Raw genomic sequence first — 15,460 nt, forward strand, 5'->3', positions numbered from 1 at the left:
GATATCAATTTGGTTGACTAACTAACTAACCATCTAACCACCACGCCGCTTCCCCATAAGGATAGACAGAAAGAATAGAACGCCACACCAATCTGTCTTTGCAAACAATCTTCGCCTCTTCCACATTCAGGCATTTTGTCATACATAAACGCCGATTTTTCTTACCTCTGACCTGACCACTTTTAAGTATTTGAAATACTTGATCGTGCCAGGTTTACTTCAGTCTTCCTCTGCTTCTATTACCAACCATATACACTTATTTCATTGAGTTACAATCAAAATATTTGTGCGTGTATATATATATATATATATATATATATATATATATATATATATATATATATATATATATATATATATATATATATATATATATATGTATATATATATATATATATATATATATATATATATTTATATATATATATATATATATATATATATATATATATATATATATATATATATATATATATATATATATATATATATATATATATATATATATACGTATATATGATATAATTTTCATTTGAAAGCGCTTATTTTATTTTGTTTGTGTGTGTGTGTGTGCGTGTGTGTGTGAGTGTGTGTGTGTGTGTGTTTGTGTTAAAAATTACTTTACCTTTAAAAACTTTATATCAATTATTTTAACACACAACGTCACATATTTATTCCTTATCGGTTTGTTATCTAGCTTTATAGGACTAGAAATAAAATAAATTGCAAATTTTACATCTTCAATACGGGAACATAAAATCTTCCTTGAATGGTTATATGTAATGATCGTTGGAAAAAAATGTCCGGAATGCGATATGGACTCCATAAGAAACGTTTTTAAATGAAACGAATATAAACATATTTCGCTTCATGGCTCTTGATCGGTTATAATGCAAGTCTGTATAAGATTGTGTGGTATACTAAAAATAAACTTTATCTCGATATTGCTACAGTAAATTTTCCTTTCCTTTTATGCTGCCGCCGATCTTCGATCTGAATTGCTCTTGTAAGCTTTTAAAAAAGATTAATGTAATATATTTAATTTTTATTTAATTTTGTTATTTATTTTAATCTGTTATACACAAAGGTTTGCAAAGTTAATAAGCAAAATATTCTAAAATAAATTCTTAAATAATTTTAACAATGCACCATACTCATGCGATTTTTTTATAGAGAGATTAGAATGCTACCTAATGTGTCTTTGTTAACAATCTGCGCCTCTTTTACATGCATGCATTTTAAATACCATAGTATTTTTTTAAAAACAAAATACAACTTTGTAGACTCAAAAAATCTGTGTTTGATTTAAAAAGTAATATTATTTTTTGACATCTCATCAAAGATGATGAAGAATATGGAATTCTGGACATTTACGGGGCTGACGATCGTCATAGCCTGGTTTAAGTGATCACTTTACACACGTGTTACATTCACCAATTCTACCCATTATTGACAACCACACTACTCAATTTCTTGGAAGTTCTACATATCGCTCACTCCTTTCAAGAACGTCATAAATCAAAAATCAACAATTTTCAGTTGTGCATGTTTTTGTAATGCCCAGAAAATGTACTATACCCCAGCAAAAGCGGCATATTTTTTACTTAATATTTACCAGAAATAATATTAATATTTGGCAGAAAGTATTATTTTTGCATTTTGAAGAAATGGTATTGTTTAATTATTTTTTAAATATACTAAATATTTTTCAAATGGAGAAAAAACCTTCAGGTTTTACTTTAAAATATATGTTGCACAGTAAAAAGTTCAGTAAGTGGCTTGAAATTAATTTTAATTCATTGTATTATATTTTTAAACTTTAAAACCGTTCTCCTGAAAAATCAAGTTTTTTGGTTTATGACGTTCTTGAAAGGAGTGAGCGATAAATGTTGTCGCGTGCAAAAGGCATCATAAAGAATTTTATTGCAATTCGATTAAAATTAAGGCACTTGTAAGTTCTGACATAATTAATCTAATCTCATGGCGAATTACATATCCATGAAATTAAGGTAACTTTGGTAACTAAACTAAAACAAAAACTTTTTTTTTGGCTTTTAAAGACTCCAAGTAATCGCAACATGATTCAAGAGATGTAATTATGGTTGTCCACTAATGTGACAGATATAATTTAAAAATATATTTTTGCGATTCATACATCGCTCACTCCTTTCAAGAACGTCATAAATCGTCAATTTTCTACTATACCTCTGTATGTACTATACCCCAGCAAAAAAGGCATATTTTTAACTTAATATTTACCCACTACAGGGCAGAAAGTGTTGTTTTTGCATTTTGAAGAAAAGGTATTGTTTAATTCTTTTTTTAATTATACTAAATATTTTTCAAATGGAGAACAAACCTTCAGGTTTTACCTAAAAAGATCTGTTGCACAGTAAAAAGTTCAATAAGTGGCTTGATGTTTATTTTTAATACATTGTATTATATTTTTAAACTTCAAAAACGTTCTTCTGAAAAATCAATTTTTTTGATTTATGACGTTCTTGAAAGGAGTGAGCGACATAAGAAATGTTAAATTTTTTGACACGATTTTTTATATTTATAGCATTTAATTTGCTGTCATAAAAACTGTGTTTTCGTAAGTTGCTAACGAATGACGTCACAGAATCGAATCCACACTACTACTATTGCAGCGCTGTAAAGCATATACATAAAGGGATACGCCCCATAACACAGCCGATGACGTAAAATTTGATGACGTTTAGCGGTGTCCGTTTTTCGTTTTATTCAAATATGTAAAGTTTACCTTCATTTTTCCCTTATTTCTCTACATATTTCAAAAAACTTGCTACCGATAGTCTTGTGATTTTTCAAATTAATTTATTATCCAATAAACTAACATCATGAGATAAATCCACTATGCACAAAGGTCTGAATGAGTTAAAAATAAAACAGTTATTTAATTATATTTACAAAATAATAAGGATGCATTGCAATACTTATGTCTTTGAGAATATAAAGACGGGTTCCTATGTCACAACGCACATGCGGGCATGCGTGTTAAGAACTCATTATCGGGTGCACTATATTTCCCATGTTGATTGACGTGTCCGCACCGTGCGACGCTATTACGTACAAGTAATTTATGAATAAAAACACCATATAGACATAGTTTCTTTGAATCACCTTATAAATTGCAGGTCCGAAGGAGGTATTAAAGTGCCCTAGGGGCCCTGTCAGATTAAGCTCCTACACTTCGCGTCTGTTTTAATGAGACTTTTGCTACAAAGTATTTGATGGAAAATTATTAAAGTACTCATACATATCGCTCACTCCTTTCAAGAACGTCATAAATAAAAAAACGTGATATTTCAGGAGAACGTTTTTAGAGTTTAAAAATACAACACAATGCATTAAAAATAAATATCAAGCCACTTATGTAACTTTTTACTGTGCAACAAATCTTTTTAGGTACAATCTGAAGGTTTTTTCTCCATTTGAAAAATATTTAGTTTTTTTTAAAAAATAATTAAACAATGCCTTTTCTTCAAAATGCAATAAACAACACTTTCTGCCCTGTAGTGGGTAAATATTATGTTAAAAATAAGCCTCTTTTGTTGGGATATAGTACATTTTCTAGGCATTCCGAAAACATGCACAACTAAAAAATGACGATTTTTTTATTTATGACGTTCTTGAAAGGAGTGAGCGATATATCGTCTATTTCCATCTTAATTCCACATAAATTAGCCTAGCTAATGCATAAAAAAGTGTCTTATTAAGTTCATATGACTTCCCCTTCTTTCCTCTCTATTTTCATGTAATTTATCTCAAGAAAAATTTGAATTTAACAAAATATTGTTCAACGATTTTTAATAATAAAAAAAAACAATTTAAAATAAAGCACTTGATCACTTTTCCCTTATTTTTTTAAAACTAACTTACCCTTTTTCGCACCCAATGGTGCATAGGGCACTGCATCGTATAGAAGCAGTGTTATCTTGATCGTTAAATACACGAAGGAAAGGTGATCAGCCTTCCGCTTCAGGTACCAGTCCAGGGTCATATTAAATACACAGAAGACTGAAAAATCACTAATATTTATTTTAACCCTCTTGGTAATTGAACCCGGGACCTCTAGCATGGTAGCCTAGCGTGCTGACCATTACACTACGGAGGCGGACAATTTAATTTTTAATACTAGTCAACAACAAATATTTCTTATGTTTTTTTTTTAATTCGTTACATATTTATGAACTGAATTTTATATTCATAACATTTTAAGTTTGTCCAAATCTTGTTTACAAATCTAGGTTTTCTTCACTAAGGAGTTATTTTTACATTTTATTGACAAAACTTAAATGAAGAATACGGATGTCTAAATATTTACAGGGCTTATGAACCGTCATGGGCTGGTTAAGTTATCACTTTACACAAGTGCAATGTTTACCATTGTACCCATGATTTGACAACCACACTACTCAATTTTTTGTAATTCCTAGGCATATGATCAACCTCATATGTACTGTACATATGAGTTCACAACAGCCATGTGTGTAGAATTAAAAAAAAAATTACCAGAGACCCTGTGTATATGCATGATAAAAATTATGGATTATTTTTACGTGCTGGAAAACGCCTGGGAGCATGATTTTAATTTTTTTATGTAGCTTACTTTTTGACCTGTTATTTTCCTCAAATTTTTGTATCTCCTAGGCATATGATCAATCTCATGGCACAGTACATATGAGTTCACAACAGCCATGTGTGTTGAATTAAAAAAGTTTTTATTTACCAGAAACCCTGTTTGTATGCTTGATCTAAATTATGGATTATTTTTACGTGCTGGAAAACGCCTGGGAACATGATTTAATATTTTTTATGTAGCTTACTTTTCGACCTGTTATTTTTTAAATAAAAACATGTAATGTAAATTAATCTAATATGTAATGGAAACATTACTGTTTTACTTGAGCCAAATAATTATGTAAATATAAAACAATGAAAGGGAAATTAATCTTCTTTTTTCTGTACCAAAAAAAATAATATATTTTATATTATATGGATAAGCATGTGAAATAACAATAACACTGTTTATTTTTTAAACTTCCTTACAATATTTTGTATTATGGCCTGGGAAATTTATGAATGATACAAATTTTATAGCATAACTCCTTGTTCATATCAAGCATTTCAACAATTGTTGAAAGCATATATCTGTTTCAACGCCCACATATTTTCATTATTATAGTTCAACATCAGTTTACGTATATCTTTATTATTTGCGTAGAAGCGAAAGTTACTGTGACAAAAAGAGAGTACTCGCGTTTCTCATAGAAAATAATATGGGTAAATTTATATTCTCACGCCCTAAATATGCATCATGTAAATGTGCATTACGATGGTGTCGTAACAGTCAAGTGACTCATATGCGTTTATTAAATTGTTAAATAATCGCACATCATGCACGCCATACATCCACTTGCATTCTTCTATAAACTTAGCCAATCTTGCATGTGTTTTAAATTAACATAATTGCTGAAGTGCTCTCGTTTTACCATAATCTACATATGAGATGTTTTTTATTTTTAAGAGTTTTTTCTTAATGATAGTTACATTCCTGAAGTATTGTTTTTATTTTAATTATAATTATTAATAAATCATAAATTGATTCAGCCCTTACTTTGTGGTAATTCTATCCATATTTAGTTAAAAAATTACTCAGTAAATATCACTATTTCTTAAAATCTATTGTGGCACATGTTTTGACGCATTCCGCATTATTTTGCATCGAAAAACGTTTCACAATACATTTTAAGAAACATAATTAATTACCAATTAAAACTAAAATTAACGAAAAAGAATGAGGCGCTTAGTTTTGTGAAAATCAATTGTGACACGTCTTTCCATGCATTCCGCATCTATTTACCAAGTATAACTAAAATCAAAAACAGTTTTTTATTGGAAATTTCATAGATAATAGGTTTTTGGTAATATAAACTGAGGAAGGCCGAGGAAAATTGGCGTGATAAAGTATTTTAAATACTTGGGGTGGTGGGGTCAGAAGTCTGAATAATCGTTGGGTATGTACGAGGAGATGCATGAATGTGAAAATATTGTTTGCAAAGACAGATTGGCGTGGCGTTCTATTCTCTCAGCTTACCCCTGAAATGAAAAAAAACACGATGGTTAATAAGTTTGTTACTTTATTCATTTGCCTAAAACTATTTTAATTGGAATATTTTGTAATTTTTATTTTTCGCGATTTCTAAACATTTTGTGTAGTAATTTTTTTACCAGAAAAAAAAACTATTGGTTGAGATGAATATAAAAGGATTCTGCACAGGTGTTCCGAATTGTACTGTCAAATAACTGTGATTTGCGTGAAAACAGTTTCACATCCGCAAATTGCACGTTGCGTGCAGCGGCCGGACTGACGTCCAGATTACTATATTTCATACAAATTGCAGGCCTTTAGACGGACGGTAATAAAATGAAAGTTGGCAAGTTGTCGGGCGTGGCCGCGACTCCGACTGTCATTCAGATTCAACGAGATTTTGAAGATCGTTGATGGCCGTTGATTGTTGAAGCGCTGAATGCGAACCAGTCTTTACGTGAAAGCAATACCATCCTTAAACACGCCCTTATGGACAAAAGTCTATAGAATTTCATTAATTTCTTTTTATTAAATAAAATTTAAAACCTTTATATTTTTTGTATGTTTGGTTCATTCAATGGTTCACATCATTTGGGATTTTTCGCATAAATTATGGGTAATTTTACAACTTTTGTAAGTATTTTGATGTAAATAAAAGACAGATCTGTGGGTTATGAATGGATAAAAACAGGGAGGTTTTATTATTTAATCTTTTGGTTCATTTTTAACATATTTGAAACCTCATATGTGCATTTCTTTGGTTAATAAGTTTTCATATATTTTATTTAATGGTATTTTTAATTGAACTTAATGGTTTGTGACCCATTTCATAAAGGTTTCAAATACTACTTCCGGTATTTGAGTAATGTGGTTTTCAATTATGGGTAGATTAATGAATGTTAAACAGCGTATAAAATGATCACTAAAACCAGCCAAGTACAGATCGTTAGACCTGTTAATTTTATTTCAAGACGTCAATAAAAATCTGTTTATGAATATCTCATATGTGAAGCATATCCAGAATAAGTAAACAAAAATAGACACAAAATATTATTAATAATCAAATTAAATTAAATTAAATTTATTATTTCAATTTTAATTTTACTAAGTAAATACCACAATTTCTTAAAATCTATTATGACAGGTGTTTCAAAGCATTAAAAAATGATGCAAAATGCATCGAAACATATTGAGGTATTTACCAAATTGTACTCAAATAAAGAATTAAAGGTATTATTACCACAAAGTAACTGCCGAATCAACTAATGAAATTAAATTCAAATTATTTACACCCATTTAAAATCATAATTTATTCCTGTATATAATGCAAAAAAAAATCAGCAGTTTACTCTCTAAAATCAACGAGTTGAACTCATTTATGAAATAAATCTGAATCGAAAATTGAATAAACTTTAAAAAAATAAGTATGCGTTGAAAAATTATGAATATAATACTTAAATTCGCAAAATAATTATTCAAGCAAAAATTCTGTCAAAATTGACACGGAGGTGTGTTTTCATTTCTCCACTCGCGTTTCTTGTGATGTTATTTATGGCTAGGGCATTAATCCTGACTTGCTTGATCTGCTTGACAGAGGTTGTGCCTTAAATCCCATTCATCTCGTTGAACCTGCCAGGGGATAATTCCACGTGTGAGATATCGCCCTTAATGCCAAACCGCAACACGCTAAGGAAATGCTGATGCGTTGTAGATCTTCTCACGCTGTGAGCAGGAAAAGGCCGCAACTGCGAAATAAGACATTTTGCAGAAAAATACAAGTATAATGTGCATATTCAAAATGGATTTATATTATCCACTGACACTTCGTGATGGAATTGCATTTTTAATTTATTATTAGATTAAAACCAATATTTTTAGCTTTTCCACTTTTTTATTTGACCAGCGACCGGGTTTCGTCGTTACCGACATCATCAGACTGGGTGTCGGTAACGACGAAACCCGGTCGCTGGTCAAATAAAAAAGTGGAAAAGCTAAAAATATTGGTTTTAATCTAATAATAAATATTCAAAATGCTTGAATGGTCATTTTATACACTTGTGTAACGTTCACCATTCTGCCCATTATTGAACATCCATATAATATTTTTTTTAAATAAAGTATACGTTTATATGTACTGTTATCTGACTATTTTCGAATATTACTTGTTATTTGATCGATGTGGAATTAAAGATGACGGTGGTGTCCTTAGTTGAGAATTTATGGACTTTATATTCCAAATTATACAAGTCCTAAAAGTAGAAGCCGTTTTCAAAAAAAGAGTAACTCTCCAACTATTTAAGGGTGAAAAATATTTAAATCTTAAGAATAGTTCATCTTCGAGATATCAAAATGACTTTGCAATACCAAAATGCAGCACCAAACAATTCTAACAGAACTATTAATATTTTAACAAGTGCTTCAATAACCTTCCTACATATATAAAATAAATTTAGACATTCAAATATTTAAATAAATTATATTTATATGTATATATATATATATATATATATATATATATATATATATATATATATATATTTATATATATATATATATATATATATATATATATATATATATATATATATATATATATATATATATATATATATATATATATATATATTTATATATATATATGTATATATATATATATATATATATATATATATATATATATATATATATATATATATATATATATATATATATATATATATATATATATATATATATGTATATATATATATATATATATATATATATATATATATATATATATATATATATATATATATATATATATATATATATATATATATATATATATATATATATTTATATATATATATATATATATATATATATATATATATATATATATATATATATATATATATATATATATATATATATATATATATATATATATATATATATATATATATATATATATATATATATATATATATATATATATATATATATATATATATATATATATATATATATATATATATATACATATATATATTTATATATGTATATATATATATATATATATATATATATATATATATATATATATAAATATATATATATATATATATATATATATATATATATATATATTTATAAATATATATATATATATATATATATATATATATATATATATATATATATATATATATATATATATATATATATATATATATATATATATATATATATATATTTATATATATATATATATATATATATATATATATATATATATATATATATATATTTATATATATATATATATATATATATATATATATATATATATATATATATATATATATATATATATATATATATATATATATATATATATATATATATATATATATATATATATATATAGGTTATTCCAACAAAAAAAACTCAAATTTTTTGTAGTGCGTTTACACGTGTGTCAAGTAATCATTTAACCAATATTTACTGGGTTTATCACTTAACGACAGCTGATAAATACCCAGTAAATACCCAGACTTCCATTTTCTTCTTCATTTATCTGTCAAAACCTGAGACATTTTCTTCTATAATACTTGGAAAGTGAAGATAGTATCACGAAGAATCGTTATATGGACTGACTTGCAATATTTGCTTGTTGTTTTATGAAATGACTTGTTTTGCACTTCTCTTTACGCGCATTCTTCCCACTGTTCGTAGACGGAACTCCTTTGTTGGACTACAAGAGTCCCATTGTCAGTAAGAAATGTCCAACTTAAAAACACCTACATAATAGACACGTGTTTATGTTATACTTTACTACAGACTTAACACAAAGAATGTGTCACAAATATTACATATTTTTATCAGCTAAGCAAATAAAGAGTTTACTCGTATATTATATTTTATTCATTGTTTCGGCATTCGCTTTGGTAGGATCAGCCATGATGAAATTGTAAAAAGAAAAACACTTGTTATTTTATAACTTATGAAGCTATGCTTCCAACTTCGGGTCTAAATGTAAACTGATTAAATACTATTACCAGATTACATTTAGACCTGAAGATGGAAGCATACCTTAAGAAACTAGTCGTCATAAAATAAACTACAACATTTTGAGTGTGTCCAAATACTTGTTCACAAAATCTGGATTATCTCCAATTACAGGAGTTATTTTCATATTATTTTTTGACATCTCATCAAAGATGAAGAAGAATATGGAAGTCTGGGCATTTATTTAGCGTATGACGGTCGTCAGCCCCGTAAATGCCCAGACTTCCAAATTCTTCTTCATCTTTGATGAGATGTCAAAAAATAATATAAAATAAACTCATGTGGCATAAAAAACAAGTGTTTTTCTTTTTACAATTTGCATATATTATATAGGTACATATAGAGTTGTCCACTTGACGTTTTGTAATTCTCTTAGATGCAAAATACTGATTGATTTTAGTTCAATTTTATCCTCTATTAATAAATTTACATTCTGTATAATAATGAAACAATCGAGTAAAAAGCACAAAAATGACAAATGCATTCAAAAATAACTTTAAAAATTAACCATGCGATGTTGAATTCTTTCAACATGCTATATTTTTACATCTTCTACAAAAAAAATCAATGATATTTTAAATATTCCGTTAGAAATATAAACATCAATATTTTTTTACCAAGAAGCAGATGAGATGTGTAAAAAATACTACATTTTTGGGGCATACAAGTAAATTTAAAAAAAAATAGGTAATAAAATCCTTTTTTTAGTTGACTCAAAGTACTCGTGTTACTAAATTGATCTTGATTTTCTAGAATTTAAAAAAAAAAATCAGCTACGCTTTCTTTCTTTCTTTTTTTAAATACAAAGTTGTTGATTAGTTTTTAATACCTGAGACGTGCTTTGGCATATGAGATACTTTAAACGCACTCCCGAGCATTCGCCAGTCAAAAAAATAAGCAAAAAGTCAATCAGCATTCAAGTCACCGTGTAGCGTGTAGGTATGCAGCAAAGCAGTGTTTCCAAAACTTACTTTAATTATTGAAATCTCTACATCTCACTCCAATGAAAGTTTTTATTTACCTAATATATATATATTTTTTTGAATTATTATATTTATTCTTCGAATAAAAGGGCACATTTACAATAAATACTGTTTTTATATAATATGCATAAATAAATATGTAGGGTTGTGGTCCCGCAGTTAGCGTCGCGGACTCTTAAGTCAGAGTTTCTCGGTTCGGACCCACTCTACCACAATTTTATACCTTTTTCTAATAATGAGCCGCTTAGGCTTACAGAAATATGTAGTATGAAATAGAAATATTTGTGTGAATAATAAAAACACAAATATATATATATATATATATTTTAAAATAAAAAATGAGGTGAGCCAGGACTTCTGTGCTAGTCAAAACAAAATATCTTTCATATAACGAGACTTTCGCTTGACGAATATGAATCCGTAACGACTTATGCTCGTTTTGAGACATTCCACTGTACCTCATTCATAAAATATTTTAGAATTCTGTTATGGTTTTTTTTATGCCCATTGCCTCTCTAGACGAGTGTACACCCCACTTTGGGAATCACTGCTGTAGAGTGTAGAGGATCTCCATTACGAGACGCCCATTGTGAAATCAGATCGATGGACCAATTCGGTGTACGTGCGTACAGACCGGCCACCGAGACTGTAAATGGACCCGACTTATCGCTAAAGTCTGTACCGCCACAGACGCGATACAAAGACACTCGTTCAATATTGGAAAATGGAAAATATGTTGGCTTGAACCAGTTTACTGACGCAGCTACCATAGGTCTAATTGACTGACAATATCCATAGTCATCTTCTTTAGTGCAATGGTGAATAGTATCATGGATTTTCCTTAAATTTTATCCTTCTTCCTGGCTCCATTCCAACTTATTTATTTTATTTTATTTATTTCAAAACATATTACATAATAGATTTATATTATCCACTGACACTTCGTGATGGAATTGCATTTTTAATTTATTATTAGATTAAAACCAATATTTTTAGCTTTTCCACTTTTTTTTTTTTTTTATTTGACCAGCGACCGGGTTTCGTTGTTACCGACATCCAGTCTGATGTCGGTAACGACGAAACCCGGTCGCTGGTCAAATAAAAAAGTGGAAAAGCTAAAAATATTGGTTTTAATCTAATAATAATAAAAAAAAACATATTACATACATAAATCATATATACATATAATATTCCCGATGAGTAATTTCTACTTCTCATTTTGGGCCATGGGATTAAGGTTAACAAGACTGGAACACAAATAATAAAGTAACAAAAAAGATATTTTTTAAATAACCAAAACTAATACTAATACATGGCAATATATAAAAACAATAAACAGGTATAATAAATAAGCACAAGAAGCATGTTTAAAAGAAATAAATGAGAAAACACAAGGTAAGAAGCATATTTAAAAAAAACTAATGAGAAAATATAAAAAATGAGAAAATATAACAAATGAGAAAATTTAAAAAAGCATAAGGTAAAAACAAAATAAGAAAATATGACTAATCACTACATATATATCTTTCCGTAAAGTATATCAATTATTTTGGATCCCCGAACGGGTTTTATTTTATATATGTCAGGCAGCTAGTTAATTTGGGTATTGGCAATATAATTTAATTAGGTCAGCTCTCCTCGTCCTCAGATTGTAGAATCTACAACCTTTGATGAACTTCTTTCTTCTGTTTCAACATAGTTTGCATTTTTCTGAAATAATTAAGTATTAAGAAGCTTGTCCACAGGGGTGGGCCTAGAAAATAAAACGGCACACCAGTCTGTATTTGAAAACATCCTTCGCTGTTTTCACATTTATGCATCTGATCTGTTCATGACTTGATCATTTCCAAGTATTTAAAATAATTGATCATCAGATCAATCAGTCTACTTCCATTCTGCCTTGCCAACTCCACACTTCACTTCCATACAAAAGACTTGTTGCCAGGATTCCATTGTGTACAGCCAGTTTAGCTTGACACATGTATGTTCCTGTTGTCAGTTGATGAAACTAACGAGTGTGTTTTCTGTTTCGGCAGGAGGTGTTCCCATGAGCCAGGCGGCCGGAGCGCTGCCCGCCATGCGAGAGAAGGACCACTCCCCGCGCAAGATGGTGTCCGGACGCTGCTCGCCGCGCGCGGGCGCGCCGCCGCCGGGCCCGCTGCACGCCGCGTGCGCGCTGCACGTGCGCGCGCCACGCGACATCAACCGCTGCTCGCCCGCGCTGTCGCCCGCGCGCGTGCCGCCGCGCGGGCCGCCGCCGCCCGACGAGCCGCTCGACCTGCGCGTGGACCGCAAGAAGCTGTCGCTGCTGCTCGCGCGCCGGCGGCTCGAGGACGAGAACCAGAACCTCATCTCGCGCTCACCGTCGCCCGAAGAGCCTCGCGCGCCGCTGCCGCCGCTGCACCCCGCCGTGCTGGAGGCCGTGCGCCGCCTGCCCGCCGCGCTCTACCCGCCCTTCCCGCCACGCTACGCCTTCGGGCCGCCCGCGCCACCGCCCGCGCCGCCCGCGCGCGCGCGCGACCGCTACGCCTGCAAGTTCTGCGGCAAGGTGTTCCCGCGCAGCGCCAACCTCACGCGCCACCTGCGCACGCACACGGGGGAGCAGCCCTACCGCTGCAAGTACTGCGACCGCTCCTTCTCCATCTCCAGTAACCTGCAGCGCCACGTGCGCAACATCCACAACAAGGAGAAGCCGTTCAAGTGCGCGCTTTGCGAGCGCTGCTTCGGCCAGCAGACCAACCTGGACCGGCACCTGCGCAAGCACGAGGCGGAGGGCGCGCCGCCCGCGCCGCCCGGCGCCACGCGCCTGCCGCCCGAGGACTGCTACTTCGAGGAGATCCGCTCCTTCATGGGCAAGGTCACGGCGGCGCGCCTGGCGCGCCCGGCGCCCCCGCCGGACAACACCTAGCCCGCCTAGCCCGCCTAGCCACACTTCCTCTTCCCATCCTATTGTACGTAACAAATTATCATAAGTGTAACATAATCCTACCTATTTATATTTGTAAGATTTGTAAAAAGAGTATTTTTTACGTTGTATAAACATAAGATGTTGCCTTAAAGCGAAACGATTGTTACCAACTACTATTATTATTAAGCGATTAAAGAATAGAAAACATTTATACAAAATATATAGAAGAATTTATATTGAACAATAAAACATTACACCGTAAACCGCTGTTATTATCATTTCTCTTTCCTTATGATTTTTGGAAGAAAGTGACTGTAAAACTTCTCGCATCCAGTAAATCAATATGCGAGCATCGGTTCTATGGAACTACTATATCCGAGTAAAAGTGTAATCGATAATGGGTATGGCAGTAATTGCCAAATGATCATCTCCGAAATCGTAAAATGGTGTCTTACTTTCAAATTACTTTCTGATACTCTTTTATAAGCGCCATTATTGTAATACGTTACTGAATACACCGTGATGGCCAATCTAGGAGGGAACGTGATATACGCTGAATGAAGAACGTAAGTATTTATTTATCAATGGTACGAGTGCATATATTAACATGGTAAACCATTTATACGTAAACGTACAAAAGTATATGTTCATCATGGGAGCTCTAGCAAAAAACGTTAGCTCAAAGTAATGATGCATTATAAAGTTTTCAACGTTCTATAAACTGACAAAATACACAAATACAAAAAAGTCGTTTGAAATGTCATATTTATGTGGTTTTAAAAGTAAATTCAACTTTAAGTTCTCGAGTTGTGGTCCCGTGGTTGGTGTCGCGACCTTTAAATCAGAGTTTCTCGGTTCAAACCCACTCTACGACAATTTTTTTATTTTTTTATTTTTTTTTATTGGAAGGAAAAACAACAGTTACAATATCGCTCACTTTCAAGAACGTCATAAATCAAAAATTGTCAATTTTCAGTTCTGCATGTTTTCGGAATGGCCAGAAAATGTACAATATCCCAGCAAAAGAGGCATATTTTTAACTTAATATTTACCCGCTACAATGCAGAAAGTGTTGTTTTTATATTTTGAAGAAAAGGTTAAAAAATTATTATTTTAAAAAACTAAATATTTTTCAAATGGAGAAAAAACCTTCAGGTTTTACCTAAAAAGATCTGTTGCATAGTAAAAAGCTCAATCAGTGACTTGATATTTATTTTGAATACATTGTGTTATATTTTTAAGTTAAGTTTTTTGATTTATGACGTTCTTGAAAGGAGTGAGCGATATATGATAAATCAGAATACAAAAAAAACATGAGTACCTACCAATTACAGTTTTTCATACCTGTGCATAAGAAAAGTCTAGATATAAGAAGAGACATGGGACAAGGATGGGATAAAG

At 31.2% G+C, this 15,460-nt stretch overlaps 1 protein-coding gene across 1 annotated transcript in view; it reads left to right on the forward strand.

Annotated features, from left to right (window-relative positions):
• The window catches only part of LOC148302428 (uncharacterized), a 173,040-nt gene extending 158,718 nt beyond the window's left edge, over positions 1–14,322 (forward strand). The window contains exon 4 of the mRNA XM_088271607.1: positions 13,188–14,322. Coding sequence (XP_088127733.1) covers positions 13,199–14,059 — 861 coding nt within the window. The 5' untranslated portion in view covers positions 13,188–13,198 and the 3' untranslated portion in view covers positions 14,060–14,322. The remainder of the gene's footprint in view (positions 1–13,187) is intronic.
• Positions 14,323–15,460: the final 1,138 nt, after the last annotated feature.

Source organism: Brachycentrus maculatus, unplaced genomic scaffold, assembly GCF_059751285.1.
Source record: "Brachycentrus maculatus isolate JH-2025_06_01 unplaced genomic scaffold, ASM5975128v1 h1tg000452l, whole genome shotgun sequence".
Taxonomy (NCBI): Eukaryota; Metazoa; Arthropoda; class Insecta; order Trichoptera; family Brachycentridae; genus Brachycentrus; species Brachycentrus maculatus.